The 21,984-nt window shown below is 41.0% G+C and overlaps 1 protein-coding gene and 1 non-coding gene across 3 annotated transcripts in view; both read left to right on the plus strand.

Moving 5' to 3' along the window:
- The window catches only part of htr2cl1 (5-hydroxytryptamine (serotonin) receptor 2C, G protein-coupled-like 1), a 222,828-nt gene extending 204,135 nt beyond the window's left edge, over positions 1-18,693 (plus strand). For both annotated transcript variants that reach the window (XM_006807044.2, XM_006807045.2), the window contains exons 7-10: positions 8,270-8,433; positions 8,527-8,680; positions 11,231-11,463; positions 12,216-18,693. In XM_006807044.2, coding sequence (XP_006807107.2) covers positions 8,270-8,433; positions 8,527-8,680; positions 11,231-11,463; positions 12,216-12,824 — 1,160 coding nt within the window. In that variant the 3' untranslated portion in view covers positions 12,825-18,693. The remainder of the gene's footprint in view (positions 1-8,269; positions 8,434-8,526; positions 8,681-11,230; positions 11,464-12,215) is intronic.
- On the plus strand, positions 2,687-2,759 carry trnak-cuu (transfer RNA lysine (anticodon CUU)). Its single transcript has one exon. It is a non-coding gene; the product is annotated as a tRNA-Lys (tRNA).
- Positions 18,694-21,984: the final 3,291 nt, after the last annotated feature.

A 21,984-nucleotide genomic window follows, 5' to 3' on the forward strand; every position in this document is an offset into this window, starting at 1 on the left:
GTCTTTGTTAGAGCATAAATTTCAGGCACCTAATGCCTTGAAGAATTTAGTTTATCAAGCATGCATATTTGTGTGTGTGTTTATATATGTGTGTGTGTTGCACTGGGGAAAGTATGACCTCCCTGTGAGGAAAGCGATGAGGGATCAAATGACTTTTAAAACTTTTCCCTCAACCCTCCCTCGCTCTGTCTGACCTCCGACTCCTGTTGATGTTGTTCTGAGCCCTTTAACACCCACGAGGGCATCAAGTCTTGACACACACATACAAGTGTGAAAGTGCGTACCGCTACTGTACGTCCTCTGACCTCGAAAGCAGCTATGCAAAGTCATTGCATGCGTGCATAAACTCCACCTGGGCATCGATTGTTGCTGCATTTAAAGTCACGGTGTCACAGAACAAAATCCACAGGCTATCAGGTTTCCCGTGTGGGGATTTAATACGTGTTTCACTAAGAAACAAGTGAATCAAAAAGCGTCTAATGAAGGGCAAAGGTTTGTTATCTTTTGGTTGGATGCGATTAAATGTTCGGTCGTGTCCTAATGATGAAACATTTTATTAAAGGCTAAAGCTGTTGAGACTATCAACAGCTAGCCTCGTGTTGACAAATAAGTTGGTTTGTAAGTGGTTAAGGCGGAAAAGTGTGCCAAGCTATGTGCTCACAGTGGCTCGGTCAAAAAGTCCCAAAAGGTAAAACACAAGCTGTATCGATTCCAGGACTCAACTTAGTTATCTGCTGTTTTTTCATGTTATCACACACTGATACAAAAAAAAGATGGATTTCTTTGCCCGAGTTGAAGAAAAGAGATCAAACATCATTAAAGTTTTATATAGTGCCTCTTTTCACTTTCTTTATTCTTTTATGCCCTTTTATGTGGAAAACAATCTACTCCTATCCAAAGATGATTGAGTGATCCATCTTAAAAGGAAAAATAGTATTAATGAGTCTTTTAATAGTTTCCTACGTAATACATTTTTAGTTAACAGTTAAAAAGTTGTTTTGCTGACAGGGATTACTTCCTGAGAGCTACATTGACAGACTGAGTTGATTGATGCCTCCAGATAGCAGGTAGATTTTTACTTTTCTGTCCTTTCTTGCTCTGCACTCATTCGCATCCGGCTTTAAATCAGAAGAAATTGCTCTTTTCCTGCTGGCATTTCCTTGACCCCTCAAGAGGTTCTGCACCACAATGTTCAGCTGTGATTGAGGTCTGAGAGGGCTTACAGAGATCAATGCTAAAGGATTAACAAAGAAACACCCAAACAGAAGATGTTTACTGCTTCTTGTTGACTTTTTACTTTCTAGCATTCGTGTATCTTCCGGCTTTTTTCCCCGCTGTCCATTAGAGCTAATGTGTGTCCTCTCAAGTATCTGTGTGAACACAGCCGTTTTCTCATTGGTGACAAATTAAAAATGCAGAGCAGGCGGTTTGCATGAATGACCTCAGTCTGTTTTGGTCCAAACTGACAGCTGTTACATATTTAGATGCACTTGTACTGCTCAAAGGTTTGAGGCTAATTTCTATAAACTGATGTCATGTGGAGCATAAGGACAACATTTTGGGTACTGGGAGCTCTATGTTCTCTTTTTGTAGTATAAAATGTGCTGACCCATCATGTTAAAGCAGCTACTTGCAGTCTGAGTGGTGACCAAAAGATGGAATACATTTACTGAAATGCAGTCATATTCTGGTGATGGCTTAGTGACCACTAAATGGGACTCTGAGTCTTGGCCCAAATATTTGATGGCTACATTAAAACACTGACCCCAGAGATCATCAGACTGAATTCAGTGAGTTTTGTGAGATTTGTTCATCTTTCTGGCATTTAGTTGTTTAGGAAGGGTGGGGACGTTGTTTTGAGATGTGAGAGATTTGCGACGTTTAGCACAAATCTTGTGTAGTTAGTGTGTAGTGTAGTCAATAGTTTTGTTGTGTGTGTCAGAACAATGAGGCGACTGCTGAATGTTACAGGTGTTACAGAAGTGATACATCTCCTGTTGTCAGGCCTGCAGGTAACAGGCTTTTGTTCTCCTTTATCTCATAGTGGACAGAAATATTTTTTGGAGTGGCACAAATAATTTGTGTGGCATCAAATTTGATGCAGAACAGCTGATTGTTCTGTAAATAGTTTGAAATGTTTATTTAAAAAAACGCATTGGCTGCATTTTTAGGTAAACAGCTGCAAAAAACTTTGTTGTTTGCCAAACTGAGTTACTTTTTTGAAGAAGTAACTATGTAATTAATTTCCCAACATTGGTCATTATATACTGTATTTTGCAGACAGAGTTACAGGACAGACTCATACTCATAATACAAAGCAGAGCTTTATAAAAAAAAAGAAAAGAAAGAAAGAAAGAAAGTTGTGTTTTAAAAATTGGAGTTCAGGTTATTTTTACTTCCAATAGTGTTAACATACTACACAGGTCACAAGATTTTTTTTTAAAATTTCATTGTAAGTGGGCTGATGCAGTTAATTAAAAGCAGTCTAACAGAAATGTAAATGCTGTAATTTGATTATTTTAATAAACCATGTAACTTGGATGGATTCGATGCTGGCGTGACCACAGTGCACACGTCTGCTGTCGCTCACAGTGGTCCAAGGGATCGCTCAGGGAGTTTGTGTGTTCGCTCAGACACATGGAAAATTAGAAGGAACATTACCAGTGCGGTTTCCCTAGGTGTGCAAGCCCGGCTAGCTCAGTCGGCAGAGCATGAGACTCTTAATCTCAGGGTCGTGGGTTCGAGCCCCACGTTGGGCGGATCTATTTTAAGACAGAAGTTATCAAGAAACTCTCTGAAGTCCTGGATTCAGCTGATTTTGTTATGACCTTGTAAATGTAAATCATGTCTTTATGACCTTCTGATGCCGATCCGTCCTCACGTGGACATTTTTGCTAATATGATTCTTCAGAAGGTTTTTGGTCAAGTCTCAAGTCAGTGGTTTATGAAGTAAAATCTGGGCAAAGTCAGATTTCACAGGCTGAGGTTGGCTCTTGCTGTCATGATTGACATGACAAAAATGAACTTGTAGTGACAGCTGGCAGAGCAAGCACAGAGAAAGGTTGAAATAAAAGCAAGTTTAATGAAGGATAATAAGAAAAAAAACCCACATATGTTTTTATATAGCTCTACCTCGGGATCCACATGGTTTTAAGGTGAAATGAATTAATGAGGTGAATCACAGCTTTTATTTAGATTCACCTGATTGTTCGCTCTAAATGAGAAAAACACCAGATGGAGGCAATTGTTTATTCTCCTTGCGTGATGCATTTTAAAACTTACATTTACTCTCTTGGTCTGAAGTTTATTGCCATGCTCTGCAGACATCTCTATAAGACTAAGAGCATCTGTTAGCAAACTGAAAACAAAATACTAAAGGTTATATTTCAGCTCTCCAACGTAGTGAGTATTTTATTTATAATTGTTAGTTTAAAACAATCACTGCAGGGTCGTTTGGCTCTCGGCAAAGGCAGTTGCACTTTTTCTCCTCTGCTCCTTCCCCATATCTTCCCTGCTTAGCCTCTTGTGTCCTTGTCTTGTCTCGTGTATATTACTTTCTATGGAACAGTCTCTCACTGTCGTTCTCTAAAACCTAAAAGAGAATTATGGATTTGATCAACTGGTCTCTGAATGCTATTGACACCCTTTTCTCAACAAGAAGTCTGGGCTCTGGAGAGCCCGAGTGCCCTGGAGGGACTTTCCCTGCCGGATACACGATGGACGGGTGGCAGAAATGGAGGATCGTGTGCCTGGCGGGACTGTCGATCGAGGACGCTGAAGATATCTACCTATTCTGAACCATGATAACAGGGTTCTTGCTGATCGGAGCTGGCTTGGCCCTGGCTTATCGAAGAATTAAGAAAGCGGAACCGGGTGTTCGAACCCCCTCAAAGCTGCCCGCTGGGATTGAAACGATGGGACAAGGTGCGACTTCTCAGAATGGGCTCATTGAGTGCAGCATGGTTATGACCTTGGAGAAGCTTACGGCTGCCGTGAATACTCAGAATAACACCTCTGAGCGGAAGTTGGATTACATCTTGGAACAGCTCACTGCAGTCGTGAGGTCTCAGAATCGGCTCTTTGAGCACAAGAATGACAAGACCACGGAGCGCAAGTTTGATAACATCATGGAGAAGCTCACGGCTCTCCAACGGGAGATTGAGAGACCAGTGTCGGAGTGTTAAAGAACAGCTTTGAAATTCTCATGAGTTGTTCGCACAAAAGAAAAATCACCATATAATACGGCTATCCCTTCGGCGCCAGCTGTGGGTTCAAGGCTGGAGCTGAACAAAACTCCCTGATAACGACTGTGTTTAGTCTGTTCCTTCCCATTCCATGCAAGGCCACCTGGGTTGGCTGGAAGACTGTTTACTTAGCCTGGCAGGGCGAAGGACACTGTCTCAGCTGAACTCTGGACACGCACACACATACACTTACACTGATAAGCACTCACTCATCCCCCTCCCCTTCCAACGCCTTCGATGCTTGTATCCTCCTGGGAACACGGGCGGGTCTGGGCCCGCGTTGGAGAGACGGCGCAGTGGCAGGATGGCTGCTGTGTTGCCTGGGATTACTCCTCATCCCCTACCCACCCCTGTTGCTGATCACGTGCTCTATAATGTTGTACTGTGGACATTTATGTGCTGAGGAGTTTTTTTGTTTCCTGTTCTCATGCTGTCCTCCTATAGCCCAGCATGAATAGAAGTCTCTTGTACTTTCCCATTGTAGTGTACATTTCAGTGTTTTTTTTTTCTGTAATGCAACCGTTCTCTGACTTGTATCCCCATGTGATGTCTGTGTTGTGTGTGTAAGGTCGGGGGGCGGGTTCATTCCACTGCAGGGCAACCTGCCACTGCATGTGGCGAATAAAATTTGAACTTGAACTTGAATTTGGTGCAAAAAGTCTAATCCCAGAGTTCCAGGCTCGTCTCTTATAGAGAACTTTATGGATGGTTTTAGCATCTATAACAACTCAGTGTCCCCTTTAATAAACTCTTAGTGAAGTTGTTCCTTTGATCTCAAGGAAATCTCCAAAAGAACAGGGCTCTGCAGATGTAGCCAGCTGTTCATTTTCTCCCATTTGTTTTGAAATTTTATTTTCCTTTGTCATGTCCCATTTTACCCAGGTGGCCTGGGTTCAACTCCCGGTACGGGAATTGTCTTTTTTTACTGAGATCTATGTGAAACTGAATTTTGTGGAAGAACTGGCCTGGCAGAGGGATCAAGCTTGAAAATATGTACTGCAGGTTAGGGGTGCCTAAGGCCCGAGGTGAAACTGGACTAATAAATAAAGAGAGTCTATCTAAAAAGTGCAAGGAGTAATTTGAGAAGCTCATGAATGAAGTGATGAGAGAAAGAAGTGAATCAGGAAAAGAATGAAAAGTGCAAGAACAGTTGTTTAAATGCCATAGGTATGGGGATATGAAGGAGAGAGGGCCTGCAATTTTTATATATATTTTTTTCAGCCTTTTACTGGCTTTATTAGACAGATACAGTGAAGGCTAACAAGAAAGCTGAGGGGGAGACATGGAGCAATGGGTCGGACTCAAACCCGGGCCAGCCGCTCGCAGCCATGCAGCATATGGTCACCTGCTCGTCCAACTGACCTAAACCAGCACCCAGGGTCTTCAATCTTTGATTGTAGACTAGCTAACCATACTGGATCAAATATTGGTAACGCTAGCTGAAATTATGAAAAAAAATGTCAAATATTAGTAGCTAGCTAACACTACATCTTGCAATGGGATGTGTTGGTTTAAAGTTGAAATAATTAATAATTAAAAGGTAAGATATTCAATTTAAATCATTATCTAACAGCATTAATAACAAATAGAGTTATTAGCTAATCGTAAAGACAAACTGGGACAGCTAAACATAACCAACAGCTATTAAACTGAGTCGTAGAATCAATTTGTGGATAGATTTCTAAAATAGTAAGCCCATAGTTAGGGGGAAATACTGGAAACATTTTTCTAACCATAACTGAAAGTAGTGCAGATTGAGTTTAAAAGAAGTTCAAATGAAGATATTTGTGAGAGGTGGTGTTAATAAAGTTCATCATTGAGTCAACCTGAAGGACATTATAAGCAAAAAGCTGGGAGCCGTTGGTCTACACACTGTGTGCGATGGTGGGAGTGAATCGTGACTTGACCAAGACCGCTGGATAGCCTCTTTACTCAACTCTATTTACATTCATGAGTTATTTGGACATTCACAAAAGTAAAATGTACTTTTAATGCGGACAAATTCATCCTTCTGGGCAGCGTGTGTGCAGTCGATTGCAACGATTGCATTAGGGGAGCCGCTACGACTCCAAATTGCATTTTGATGTTGGCCCGGTCGCCAGCAGTCCGAGAGAAAACGATAGATCTTGCACTTACGCCTGCCCACACTTCTGGCATTACACAGCTAAAAGGGGACCGAGATGCGCGACCAGTCTGTAAAACAGTACTGTTGCCTGTAGAGCTTTAAAACTCGGAGCTGCTTCTCCCCTCGGTATCTCCGTTCTGAAACAGAGCCCAGGGCAGCAGACACTTTTAACACAAGCGCTCTTTGAAATCAAAAACGGCACATTAGTCAGTGTTATTATCATAGGTCAAAAAAACAGCTCTGTCTCAAAGGATGCCTCTCACCTCAGGCTTTTATCAGCAGTATCCTCTAACAGCACCAAAGCACCACTATAAACATCCATTACACACTGATATATTTCTACAGATCCAGCTCTCATTTAATATATTTAATGTGTTATTCTACAGCACCTTATAGTTATTTACTTTCATTATCATAAAAGGAGTGTGTTCACGTACAAACCACCAAATGTGTTTTCGGTTACCCGTGAAGAGATAATGTTGCATTTTCTAGCTATGATTTATGATTATTACTCTGAAAATGACCCTCTGTGTTTCCAGGTAATGACTCCGGCTCTGAGCATTTAAAGTAACTGAACGCTAAAACTGGGTGGAAAGTGGTGTTGTTTCAGGTTTAATTAATCATTACCTTAAAAACATCATTAGATACAGCTTTAGTTACTCGATGCATGGAGTGAAAAATGCTGTATACAGAACCAGAACATTAATACAACCTGCATGAGATTCCAATCAGTAGATTCAGCTTTGTGCCTCCAAATGTCTCTGACACCTGCTGGGGCGTGGATGTGGGACCTCTGGGAATTTTCTGAGGTGTCTGGCATCATGGGGTTTGCAGTGAATACTCTGGGTTCTGTTGCAGGGCGGAGCTTCGGCTAACCAGGCTCATTTCATTGCATTCCAAGTATGTTTGGTCAGATTGGCATCTGGGGAGTTTGGAGTGAAAAAATGTGGCTCTTTGTTATCTTCCTTGAGCTCTTCCTCGGCAGTTTTTTGCAACGTCACACTGTATATTATCCTGCTGGGCGATGCCATTCCTGCCTGGTGCTTTTGGAGTGTATATTAGGTTCATGTCAAACTAACATTTGCTTGAATGTCAGGTCCAGCAGTTCCCCAGCATACCACTGTTTCAATTTACATTCTAACTCATTGGTATTCATCTTTTGCCTGTGTTGTGCCTGTGTAATATAACAACACTACAAAGACAAATCCTAAAAATTGCCCTTATTGTTCATATTTTGTTCCCATTCACTCTTCTAACACTCTTAATAACATTTTAATGGTCATCCAGCTCCACATTTATATTACTGGACTGCAGCAGAGTAGCTTTTTTTGGACGTCCTCTGTACAAAACAAGTTGTTTTAGCTCCTCTTCCTTCAAGCCGTCTTTTTTCTGATGGGCAGTGCCTCACAGTCAAAATATTTGGTGAAATAGGTGGTGCTTCTGTGCTTACAGAAGACCTGAGAAGAACACACAGAACCTAGAGTAAAGAAGGAAAACTATCTGAACCCAAGGCAGAACCACAATCATCTTTAGGGTTTGTGGAGAAAACATCCAGTCAGCAGCAGTAGTGAAGATGCATTGTTGATGCCAAAGGAGAATGGCAAGACTGGCAAGAAAGGCAACAGCAAGTTTAATAACAATTTGTCACAACCAAGGTCTGCAGAAGAGCATCTTGAGCTTTGAAGCAGATGAGCTACAGCTACAGAAGACCACACAGGATGCCACTTCTGTCAGCTAAGAACAGAGGCTACAGTTCACATGGGAAAAAATATATGCCATGCAGCCTTTCTTTTTAATAACCTAGAAAATGAGGGAGGGGCATGCACCAAAATGTTCCCACAAAATATTACAAATGAAAGATGTTCAGACATTTCTCCTGCTACCCTCGTTCTTTCTGTAGGCGTGTCAATGCCCATTCCAGTGATTGGCCTGCACAACAAGGACAAGGTCTTCGTCAACGGCAGCTGTGTCCTCAACGAGGAACGCTTCGTGCTGATTGGCTCCTTTGTGGCCTTTTTCATCCCGCTCGTAATCATGGTGGTGACATACTGCCTCACCATACAGGTAGGGCTTTTTTTCGTGTTTGTGCGATTGCTCTTCTTTGCAACATGCATCTGTTGTAATGTCTTTACTTCATCTATGTCCCCTCCCCTTCAGGTGCTTCAGAGGCAGGCCACAGTCTTCCTGTATGAGGCAAAGACTTCTTCCCAGCAGCCTTTGCACACACCAGCAATGGGAAATACATTGCAGCCTCCACCCAGCACCTTCCACCTTCCTCAAATCAATACACTTGCTCCTCCAGACTCACAAGGTAAACACCTACCAGGACTTTACTGCACCTGTATGTCAGCAGGAAAATCTCCCACTAACTTAACCAATGAATTTATGGTAAATACATGAATTTATTCTTGAAAGTATTAGCAAATAACACACAACCACAGACACATAATTATTGTTAGTGATTTTTTTTTTCATGTATTTTATGCTGGTATCCCAGCTTGTTTTCCTTTCTGAAGGATTTGAATCACTCTATAAGTATTAAACCCTCCAGCAATTAAACCAAGAAGAAGCACAAAACAAATTGATGGATTTTTATTTTGCCACTCTTGAGATGTTTGAGTCATACCGCCTAAGCATGGCATATTTCAATTTATGTTTTAATAATGAAGAAGGCCTCCACAGCAGCTCAGCACCAACAGTATGCTTCATTGCACACACCCTAGGTTTCTTATTCGACTTGATCTTTAGCTTCAGGGCCTTCAACACTTTCATTATTGGCATGACAAGACTGTACAGATGCAGATAATCAATTTCTAATTAACATAAGGTAAAATTATGATACTGGAGGTTCCTCTGTAAGTGATGTGTGTCTGTGCTCTTTCAACATATCCCTGTGTTAAGACACATAACAAAGCTCTTCACTTTAAGTAGCTCCATGTTTGATATGGGAAAGTTTGAAACCCAGCCTCTGAGACTCAAGCATGTGGATCCATCACAAGTAAAGCAGCAGCTAAAAGAATCAACTATTCTGACTGTACAACAAGTTTTTACCCTGTTTGTCAAATCATGGCCTAGAAACTAGAAACATGTTTGGGATATTTTTATTTTTTCAAAATTAGGATGGCCATTGTTTCCCTATTTTGTGGTACTCTGTCCTGGACGTCGCTCTATCAGAGAGTTGTCAGGACATTTTCTGGCTCAGGTGGGTGAGCATGACTCATCGGTGTACAGTAGAGGCAATGGGTCTATCACCCTACTTTACAAAAATCTATAGATCTGCCTGTTACGTCTGATTGTATTGATTGATCCCCTAATTGAGTCTGTTTACATTTATTATGAACAGAAGTAGCAGAAGGGTCCCACTTCAGTGACCTCAGGATCTCGTCTCTGCTTTTTGTGGATGATGTGGTTCTGTTGGCTTCGTCAGGCGGTGGCCTCCAGGTCACACTGGAGCATTTTTTTTTAGCTGAGTGTGAAGCGGCAGGAATGAGAATAGTGAGGAGGGTACACTCTGGGTCAGGGATGAGTTGCTGCTGACGAGTTTTGCCGTGGGCTTGTTCACGAGTGACGGGGAGCGGGAGATGGACAGACGTAGTGTGGCGGCATCAGCTGACTCCACTCCGGATGCCTCACATTGCGCAGTGTAGGGAACAGCAATGATTTGCACATGAATGTTTAGGGAGCGCACAATTTGCTTTCGGTTTTAATCAATTTCATTGTTGCTCATTTAATTATGGAAAGTCAAAAACATGATTGATATTCAATTAACTGTGCAGCTGTATCCTTTTTTTTATCACTTATGTGAACGCCGGCTGTTTTCACACAAATATGTGAGCTAAGCACTCAAACAGGTTGAACGACTTTGGTCTGGTCACAAGGGTGGATACAAAGAGCCCCTTCTCTCTTATGTGATGAAGCAGCTCTTGGAAATAGCTTCAGATCACAATCCTGGCATCTTCAATCCATTTCACGTCTTTCGAAGCCTGCAGGCTATCCAGGCTGAAGGCAAAAGATCAACCTATCCCGGAGGAAGGGTAGACCTAAACCTACAGGGTGTACCTGATGTAACAAGTCTGCTTATCTTTCAACTTTTGATATCAGGTATTCCCTTATTAAATGCATCTGCTCTCTAAGTTTAGTTATGCATGAGAAAACCCATAACAGATGTTTTTCAGGTTTATGATACTAGAAATAATGAGCTTGGTCTACACCTCTGTACAAGACAAGTGCTTCTATAATTACTGTATGTTCTTGAAGCACATAATTACAGGATTCCCAGAGGGATTTCTCGATACCTAAGAGTTTGTATTGTCATCGTAAACCACGTGTTGCTCAACGGGTATAACAGAAGGACAAAGCTTTGCAAAAAAGTTTCTCCAGCTCCGAGCACTTACAGTGGGTAAGGCGAAACAGAAAAAAAACACACTTCCTCAGCTGTTTCCTGAGATGTTGTTGTGCTGCTGAGAAAACAGCAACTATCTGATCTGATCGGTTTGGGCGCCACTCAGACGTTTCCCATTCCAGGCCAAGCCTTGGCTTCTCCAGTTCAGATAAAATTGCATGATACTACACTCTCTGCCCATTTTCCATCTTATCTTCGCTCCAATCCCAGACACAGAAAATTGAAAATGAAACATTCAGCTCGTGCCTTAACTTTTCATCTCGCCTCTACCCTACAAAACATCAGCTGCAGTGCTAATAGAAAACTTGACATTCTTTCATTGGCTGGCTGTACAAGCAGCAGTTTTCTGGTTGACACATAATGATAACATGTGCGAGTCCAGCCATTCAGCTTTCCTCTAAAACATTTTAAAGGCAAAAGTTTGAAATTTAAATGGTTGTTTTTTTGCCCCTTGCTCAGAGTTGAAGGTCCCGCCTCCTCAAAGCAGACGAAACACCTTGAGCTGCCTGAAGGGCACAGAGCCCAGCATTCTGCTCAGCGCCTCCACCTCAGATAGCATCAGCATCATTCCCAGCTCTGAGGTGGCGTCCCAGCTCAGCTCGCCGGCAGCTGGACCGGGCCGGAGCGATGCGTCAAGTCACGGTCGCCGGGGGATGATGCAGGCCATAAAAAATGAGAGACGGGCCTCGAAGGTGAGAATAAAAAGATTAGTAGGTGTAATCAGGGGGTAAATGATAAATGTGCAGTCATGATCAAAATAAGTACACCCTCTCAAAGTTGTAATGGTTTACAAATCAGGACATTAAAAAATATATATTTGGTCTTAAACACAACCTGAGATGAACAACAACTGAAGTCTGTAGAGTCTGCGAGTCTGAGATCAACCTCTATAAAAGCAGATGTTTTGACAGTTTTCTGGTCTAGACCATTCAGATGTGCGATAACTTAATGCTGTAATCTTCCCAGGAGAGACCAAGCAAATTGTGTCATGCAACAGGACAATGATCCCAAGAATAGCAAAATCCACACCCCAACAATTTCAATTTCGGAATGCTTTGGTGGAAAAACCTCTAAAGCTTTCAAACAAAAGGCTTTTTAACTTGGTCTTACTTTGGTTGTGCTGTGTTAAAATTAAATAAAGTTACCATTAGGTTAAAAAAGTGATTCCTGAGTAATAATCCTGAGGCGTACACGATCAGCGGTGTAGTCAAAAACATTCAAATAGTGCTCAGTACTACTTAGACTACAAGTAAATACTTAAAAGTGTGCCACTGTTTGACCACTAGGGGTCAGTGTACGCAGCAAATTGGATGTGTTTGCCATAAGGTTGCCTTATTCAGTTGTTATAGCATACTGTAGCCTTTTCTGATTAGCATCCAAAGTCTGAAAACGATTCTTATTCTTTTTTTCCTCCTCTTCCTTTTCCCCCTCTCTCTTCTTCTAGGTTCTAGGAATCGTCTTTTTCCTCTTCCTCGTCATGTGGTGTCCCTTCTTTATCACCAACGTCACCTTCGTCTTGTGCAGCAACTCCTGCAATGAGTCACTGCTCCATGACCTCCTCAACGTCTTCGTCTGGGTGGGTTACATCTCCTCTGGAGTCAACCCTCTGGTCTACACCCTCTTCAATAAGACCTACAGGAGAGCGTTCTCCAGCTACATCAGGTGCCAGTACAAAGTCGGGGCCAACGCAGCCGGCCAGGGTTGCAAAACCCTCCTCGTCCCGCCGCCATGCCCTTCACACGCCGTGACTCCTCTTCTTATGGGCGATCACGGGAAGGCAGGTGTGGACCGCAACAGTAACTGTCGCAATGGCGGTAGGGGGGATAACGGGAGGCTCGCAGTGGACCCGGAGGACACGACAGACGATGGGACGCAATTCGGAATAACCTCGCAGAGCATTTCGGAGTGCCAGAACATTTGCATGCTTTCAGAAACAGAGCCGGAAACGGAGCTGGAGCCGGAGCTGGAGCCGGAGCTGGAGCCGGAGCTGGAGCCGGAGCTGTCACTCATCAGCTACAGCCCTGCCCCGAGAGAACACACAAGCAGCGTGTGACTGTGTGCATCCGGTCAGTTTTAGTCTTCTGCAACCTGCAGATGCTGTTCCAAGCAGGGCTGGTGCTTGGACACGACAGCTTTTCTACTGGTTTCAACTGTAGTGAGGACTCTTACTGGGAAAAGGACTAGTCTCTGCTGACAAGCCTTTTTCTCCGTACTACGTCCATCAATGTGGAAAGAAATTGGAAGAGTTAATATTTCGGGTTGGAAAGGTAGAATGAAAACCAATATTTCCAGTGTGCTCGTTTTGTAAATGTTGGCTTTCATAACATTAATAGAAAACAAAGGCATCCACCAGGCCTTTACCTTTACATCTAAGCACTCATCAGTGGCAAGATGTGGGGGCTCCTCATGGCATGACAATACCAGCTGAGATCCACTGAAAGGGATTAAGTGAAGAGGTCGGTGGAGAGCCAGCTCTCGTCAACCTAGCATTAAGTCAAGTGGCCCTTCACGGAGTCCCACAGACGCAGGTTACAGAGTCAAGCACCAACCGGGAGGCCACTCGGGTCAAACTACGCCTTCAAGCCTTCACACAGAGTCGAAATGCAGTCAGAGCTCGGGTCCACGTGGATTCCCTCCACACCAAGCAAACTAAACCAAATATATTTTTGTGCCGGTCGAGCTTGACAACAACAGCAGTCCTGAGAGCCATCTGAATGAACCTCTCCAGCATGTTTAATGAAACTATTCAGCCGACAGGAGGGGGATGTTTCTCTGAAGGAAACTGCAGTTGAAGCGTGTCTAAGGGGACCAACATGAAGGAATGTACTACCGCTGGTCTCTGGTGGACTCACAGTGCCATCTAGTGGTCATATGACTCAGAGAGGTCGCGTCTTACCCTCCCCCCTTCTCCTTTATTGGACTGAACAAGGGGGATACAAGAGCTAAGAAACAAGGTGCAGGCCTTTGGCTTAACACAGCTGACAGGCTCTGGCTTCTGTTGACCAACAGAAACACTTTGCAAAATGCTAAATTCACTACTTCCACAGGTTTTTAACTCAAAGCAACCAATGAAATCTTAAATAAAAGTAAAACAGTCTAAAAGGAAAGCATTATATGTAATTTTTTTATGTTAAGTTGAACTCTTTTCATGTTTACACTCATTACTCATTCCCACTCTTTTCTTTATACAAGCCAAACGGGGAAGTGTATATCTTTTGCATTCACCCATTAAAAGAAGACTACAGTGTAACGTAGCCTCATGCAAATAAATGAAAAGTTTGAGTCAAAGCAGGTTTGATTTTTGATTGATTTGCCACAACTTATATGTGACTTTAATCTTGACTATGTCCCAAACTAATGAGCATGCATATCATATTATCAGGTTACGCATCAGGATTTTCATATCATCTACAAGCACAAATCTTCGCAATTTGATATTCTGGGCATCTATCAAGGACACATCATTGAATTGAAAAGAACCTCTGTGTCATCTACTTTAAAAAAGAAAAGAATGAGGGATTTGTATTCAAGGACAGTTATTAATTTAGTCCCATTTCAGTCATTCTGCAGGCTAAAACCTGCTTGAAGGGTAGAGTGAAAGACAAAAAAGGAAGAAATTAAAGAACACTAATGGCTTTGTTTGCATATAAATCAACAAATTTTAGTAATAATCGAAGAATTACACTGAAACTAAAGCTCCAATGATGGTTTGCTCGGCAGTGTTTCAACCCTGCACTGAGTCAGACTCTCTGATCTGCTACAGCTTCACAGTAACTCACAGTTAAGACCAAGTAGCTTTAGATTTCATCCGTGAGACGGACAGAAAGTCGATACCCTAAGAGACAAAGTCCCCAACCCTCAGAGCCCTGTCACTCTGACTCCACCTCTCTCACTCCCACTTTCCCTCCTCCCACATTTTTATTGACATCTGACAAGACGGCATGCTTCATCCACTCTGGATGAAATACCTGCAGTTTCATTTTCTCATGAACAAATTCACAAATTTATCCGAGATAACAGAGGACATCATGAGGTAGTTCTAATCGGCCCGATTTTAATTCCTGCTAGAAATACCTCAGCTTTTAGTTTTTACTGTCAAGGCATTCACATTTAACGAACGATCCATTTACAAAATCGATGAAGAACAGCCTGAGATGGCTTGAAAAAGGAAGTAGATCTTCAAAAATATGTTTTAGTTCTGGTCGACCGTCACTGCAAAGAAATCCCAGGGTCATAAATCAAATAAAATACAGAGCTCACTGGTTTTACAAACTTGGTTTGGTGTGACAGACCATTAATAACATCTTTGTCAGGAAGAAATAAACAGCAGTTCATCCAGTCGCTCTCATGGCAGCTTGCAAAACTTTGTGTTAAAGACAAAAATTCCTTCTTTGCACCCTGAACGTTGTTCAAAACCACTCGGCCAACCAGGATGGGATCCATTTGCTGGGACGATTCTGGACAACACCCCTAATGTAGACTATATAATCTTAAGTCAAAGACGCAGTCAAAGATGCAGACAGGTAATATAGCACTCTGCTAGCTTTACAAACCTGCTTCTTTTTATTGATCCAATGTGTCCTGTGGATTTAGAGGAGATTTTCAAAGTAAAATACCCAAAATGCTGGATGGTTGTTTTAAAACAGCAAAGACTAACTATCTGCAACACTCCGCCTTACAAAAGATATAATACTGTGTGGAGTTTGAAGGTCAAGTTCATGCTTTTCATCAAGAAATTCGCCTCTTAGAAGATAAGATATGAATGTATAAAGAAGATTTAACCTTAAATTAAAAGTTGGGCTAAATTTACTGGAGTTTTTCAAAGTAAAACAAAATCACAGCCCTTCTCCATAAAAGAAAACAATACTAGAAAGATGGCTATTTAGTAGAAAAAAGACCCTTAAAATGAAAGATGATTGCATTATTGGAAAATCTCTTTCCATCCACTGTTTCCACTTTATTGACCAGTCTTTGTTCAGTCTGCCTCTTTTTTCTAAACTCATACTTTCTAAAACATAATATCTCTGACTGGCTCACACTTAATGACTACTTTTGTATAGTAGACGGCAGTTTCTCTAGAAATCAATATTTGATGTGCTTAATAATCGCCTCAAGCATCTAAAAACACTAAGAACTTGAATGTTTATTACCCATAATCTCCCCTACGCCCTTCAAAATCAAAGAGTAAAAGGTCAAAGCCTGCAATGTGATCAATCGAACCTAGAGCCTGAGGTCTGCAGCCACCTCTGCATACAATTAGAATGAATCATAATAGTTCCCTTTGTTCTAATTCTATGCACCTCTGTATAATTTATCCACTATTTGTATGCTACAGACTTACCCAGTGGGCATTGGCACCACTTTTGTCTCCACAAGGAGAGATCTACATGATCTCTAATGTTGGCAAGCCAACAATGAGGTTTGACCCACAAATATCATGCATGTTTAAAGTGTTGTTCAAAAGGTCCTCTCTGCCTCAGCTAATTTTTGCTTTCTTGTGAAGTACAGGAAAGAAATAACGAACAAACACAGGGCAATCAACAAAACGCACCATCCAAACAGCATTCGGACATTTTATCCTCATTGACTTCCCAATTATCACAATAACATGTAAACAAGGGGGAAAACAGGGGGGGGGGAATAAAAGGAGAAGAGAGGACTCTCTGAACGTGGTTGAAAGGATCGTGTTCCGGCACGGAAAGAGCCACAGCCAGGCCAGCCAACTCACTATGTCACAATGTAATAGCTCTATGTTTCTCGTGTACCTGTGTGTGTACCGAGCTTGGCTCAAATTGCAGTCTGAGATTGATTCAGAAGCTTTTCTGGGTTTTATTGATTGTGTCCAGCACAGTGGACTGAACCAGGAACGTCCCTGCAGGTGCCAGTCTTGTCCGGACAGCTGAAAGCAATCACTCTGAAAAGATTTCAGTGGAATTCGATCCAGGCCTGGTGTGTATAGACATAGCTGGAGCCGTTTTCTGACAGACTTTCTTTTCAGTACAAAAAGAAAGAGAGAAAGATTATTCCCTCTCCGGGAGCTTTTTGGATTTATGTTAAAGATTAAAGGAAAAATCCCAGAAATGCTACAGCAGTATATAGAAACTCAGAAAGGGATGACAATGCGCTGTATCTTGTGTTAGCTGACACATTTTCTTACCTGGTATGAATCATTTTACATTTTCAAGGAATTATGTGTCTATACAGAGACTCAAGGAATGTTCTGACATTATGAGAAATGGCTAGCATAAACACTGGAAGCAGAGTGAACCTGCTAGCCTTAGCAACACAGCTGAATAATACATAATCTGTCATTTATTATTTATTTAAAAAACCCAACAAGTAGAAGTATTATAAGAACTTCTTTTGTGGCCACAAATTGTGAATTATAGTTTTGAAATTTCAGTAGCACCTTGGTTAAGCTAACTAGCTAGCAAATATTAGTTACTCCATGCTAGCACTTGAAGACAGGTCTGACATGCTAGTGCTAATGGGGGTTCATTTCGTAATTTTTATGATTTTTTTATGATGATTACATCAGAATCTCCTCCTTTTGGTATAAAATGATGCACTATGCCAGACTTCATTTTGCTGTAAGTGCATATTTTATAATGCATTATGATTAAATAGTATATTTGAATAACACCTGGCACATAAGCCGGGATTATACTTTGCATGTCTGCAAGTAATTTCATCATCAAACAGTGAGTGCAAGGGTCCATGTGGATGTCCCTGTGCTTGCATGCTTTTTGTAACAACTCTGACTTATCCGAGGAGAAATTGCATGCCAACTATGTAAGCGCCTCAGGTGGCAGACTTCAATCAGACTCTAAAGAGGTATAACAGGAAAGACTACTCAGTCATCAGGTGTCCACAGTGGAGTATACTCAAGAGCTTAACCTTTTAACATCCTCCTGGGATCCATCCTTATGGTTGCAATATACACACAATTAATAAATTAATTTTGGCATTGCAGGTATTAGTGTTTGCATTTCTTCCAAATAGGCAGAAATTCTATAGAAAAACTTTGACTTTAACATATCCCTAACCCTACTCTCTAGCATCACCAGATTTAGTGGCTGTTAAAAGGTTAGAAAATAACATTTTTCTATTTTCCAGCAACTTATAAAGAACAGAATATCTATTCTGTTTGGCAGTGTACCCTGTTCATCACGAAGGAGAAGAAAAAGCACTAAAGCCAACCTTAGCAAGCCTTGATTATTTAATATTATCCTGATTCTGTTCGGACTCCCTTTGGCCCAGAAAATATCATCCTGACACGGAGTCCCTTTTCTGGTGTGATGTAAGCATGTAGCAAAAAGATCCTCTGCACTTTTACGTCAGTTCTCAATATTTCAGTCCAAACATAGCGCTGGACAAGACTTTTGAAACGCCAACTCATATGAGCACATCGTATTGTGTATATTAAAATCAAATCAAAAACAGCAACAAAGTCAAATGCACATATTTCCCAGAATGTCATTATCTTTACTTTTCTATCTCACGGAAATAGCAATAAATTGCTGCAATTAAACACAAAATAATTCCTGACATCATTTGGAAGGATGTCAAAGAGAACCCCAGGAGCTCGCAACATGTTACAGTTTTCAGATAAAAATGCATTTGAAAAAATGCTAATCAGACTTTTCAGCAGAGCTTTTTGAAAGGTACTCTGGTTGATCTTCCCAAACATGCAACTCTGTCACTAAACGGCTCAGAAAGTAGCCAGGATGTTCAAGAGTCTGACAAACCCAGCAACTCTAAATCCAACTTCATTGCAGACGACATTCGTTCTCTAGCCCCAAATTTAAACACCCCCTTTGATGCTGGTTTGCATTGACACAGAAACCTGGTTTGTCTCATTCTTGTATTATCCGGCGCTCGTGTGTTTGAACTTTTTATGCGTTGAACTTTTTTGTGTTATGTAGTGGATCTTTTTTTGGTTTTTTTATACCATTTTAATTGTGAATGTTTGTCTATGACACATTTTTATGAGTTTTTACAATTTATGTCACCATCCACATGATGTTTTTTTTCTGTGTGATGCTGCTATTTATTTATTAAAATATTATTCTAATGTGAGGACAATTGTGTTATTTGTACATTTAGCCACATTTGAATCCATCTTAATGGAAAGCAGCCTGTTTTTGGTGCTTTACTGATGGGCTATAACTAGCTGAAAGTTCTCTTCTGAACTTGTGATTGTTTGATTGTTGGAGTTTCTCTCTCTATTATTGTAGGCTCTTAATCTAACAATATAAAGCGCCTTAAGGCATCTGTTCTTGTGACTTGGTGCTATTTAAATAAAGCTGAATTGACAAGACAAACACACTGTGGAACAATAGTGACAAGAAAAGCTTAAAAAACAAACAATAGCACTACTTTGAAAGGGTGGCTGAGATGAATTTCGATTGAATTTCTTTCTTTTTCTGTCATCAAACCACAATCATCCCTCCTCTCTGATGATTAACACCTAGCAGTGTAATGTGGGGAATTTGATAATAACAGTACAGGGCCCAACCCCCTGTTCTGACACCTCACTCTGCTCTACTATTATGCTCATTCTACTGCAAACCTCTGCCAATCAGTGCAGGCTTTTATCCAAAGTGCTTCATGAACAGAGCTGAACCTGGAGATAATTAAACTCTTGGCTGTGTTTTAGTTTCATGCTCCATGCAGCGAGCCACGTAATAAAACCCAACATGAGTATTATACTCGTGCTGGCCTGTGTATGGCATTACCGCTTGATCTTGTGCATCTACGGTAAAATATGATTGTGGGCAAGTTTCCTGGTCCGTGCAGGGTTGGTATTAATACTGCTAATCAAATACTCAGTAAGAACTTCAACTGAGATTTCTTAGAAAACACACTTCATTCAATTATAAAGAGGCTTAAAGCTGTTTGGTGATGGATGACAGTGCTGTGAGCGCGACTTCATGCCTCTCGTGCTCGACTCTATAGTGAAAATATGACCATATTAATCAACAGTCAACTGAAAAGGTTCCAATTCTTTTGATAGTCGGTGCATAAAGGTCCAGTGTTACTTACACAAGGGTCCACACTGTTACCACGCCAGCATACAGTACACTCATGAATATCATGCTAATTTTGAGCTGTTCTGTTAACTGTTCTTTTTTCCAGTTGGGATGACTGTACAGCATCTTTAATGATTTTTTTTTAATGAGAATTAGGTGCACAAGTTTGAATTTATTTTGGGTTTTCTCTAATCAACACCCTTACGTTGCACCCTGACTGGATTGTTTTTGGTATCCATCAACAAGTCAACAAAATAATTCTGACTGGATATGTGACCACTCTGTTTGGTAAAATTGGTAGAGTTCATTCAATTAGACCTATTTATTTAGGTCTGAGCAGTTTTATAGTTTTCACAAATTTTCATCGGGCTTTGGAAAGACCTTTCCAGAAGCCTAATGTTAGCCTGCTTTATCTTTTCCAAAGCTAATTATGATGTGTGTTTGGGAACATTTTCCTCATGGAACACCTAACTGTGTCCAAGTTCCAATCATCCAGCTGTTGATTGGAGGTGAAACTGAACAATTTGGACAGAGTCCTTCTTCATTATTCCATCCACTTTGCACAATGTACCAGCATCACTGGCAGCAAAACAGCCCAGATTGTGATGCTACCACCACCATGCTTGACATTTGTTACAGTGTTCTCAGGTTTGAGAGCCTCACCTTTACTCCTCCACACATCCCTCTTATCATTGTGGCCAAATACATTATTTTATGTCTTGTCTGACTGTAGCAGGCCACTAAGGCAACTGCATAGATTGCTTGTTGGGAGGCAACCTGTCTCCAAACTATTGCAGTCCTGACTGCAATCAGTCTCAGATAGATTGTTAAAGGTTCTCTAATAGCTGCTGTGTAATTTTTAAATGCAGAGAGATTGCCTTCACGTTGTAATTTCTGAATTTCTGTTTCTAATCTATGAGTTAGTGGTGTGTTGATACAGCAAATTTTGATATCGATTCAGTTCCAAGTGAATACAGAGTCAGTATTGGCAAAACCAACACCAATATTTTTAACCTATAAAAGCTTATGTAGGGGTGAGCAGGGTGTCGTTATTTATGAGATGAACACTAAATCACTGTGATTTTTGCTTTCCACTACAATTAGCTAACACGATGTAACAAGGCAGCCCTTAGCGGCTAGTGTAGTGGAACAAAAAGTATTTATTTGCTATACAGCTCTCCTTACAATAATTAACTTGTCGAGCTTCTTCACAGCACAAAATCCACCTCTAATGACAACTGGCAGCCTTAAATATGTTCAGCTGTCACAGACTAAACCATTCTTCCACTCTCAGGTAAATTCTTAAATTTCAACTTTCCACCACAGTATACAATATATCAATTAGAATAAATAAATACATAAATACATTTCACATTTTCATAGTAATAAATAGTTCACACTTTAATGTTACACCAAACCCAATATTATAAAACCCAAAAACCCAAGCCCAAAAGATTCACCACACTCTCTTAACCAGTGGTCTCTCCCGGAACCTTTAAATGGTGTCTGGACCCCTGGGGAAGCATTTGCCCAAACACCTTGGAGAGGACACAGGCAAGAAAGGTGAGTAATCATTATCTTACAAACACTTATTTGCACCACGTTTGTTCCTAGATTTCACACACACATTTGCATTAGTTTTCCTTACTGGTCAGCCTTAATCACAATCTCAATCACCATTCTTCTCTTCTGACAGACAACCACCACATTCCTTGATGAGGAGCAGCCGTGCAGGATCTGAAGCAAGGCTACCAACTGATTTTAAAATTCCCAATAAATAGTCAATAAATATTTAAACTTCTTGTGTGCAAATCCATACTTAAAGTCCAATGCTAAATAAAGTGCTTGATAAGGTGCTTTTAACAAAGTGAAAGGTGTGCTCTAAAGTGCTATACAGATAATATAATATAAATAAATGCAGTAAGGGAGTCCTGTTCCTTACACATGACAAAAACATATCTTTCAACTTTTCATTTATTATAAAACTGGACTGTTTTGAGAACCTGGAATGTGAATGTGCCTGTCTCCTAAGCACTTTGGGTCCACTTCTTTGGTTTAAATATGCTATAGACTATAAATAAAATAGACGTGACAGTCAACACAAAACGGTTCAGAGATTTTTCATATTGCATGTTTGAGGTGTGCATTTCTGTTTCCCCCCATAACAATTAATTTAAAAGT

Source organism: Neolamprologus brichardi, chromosome 3, assembly GCF_056152115.1.
Source record: "Neolamprologus brichardi isolate AB-2024 chromosome 3, ASM5615211v1, whole genome shotgun sequence".
NCBI lineage: Eukaryota > Metazoa > Chordata > Actinopteri > Cichliformes > Cichlidae > Neolamprologus > Neolamprologus brichardi.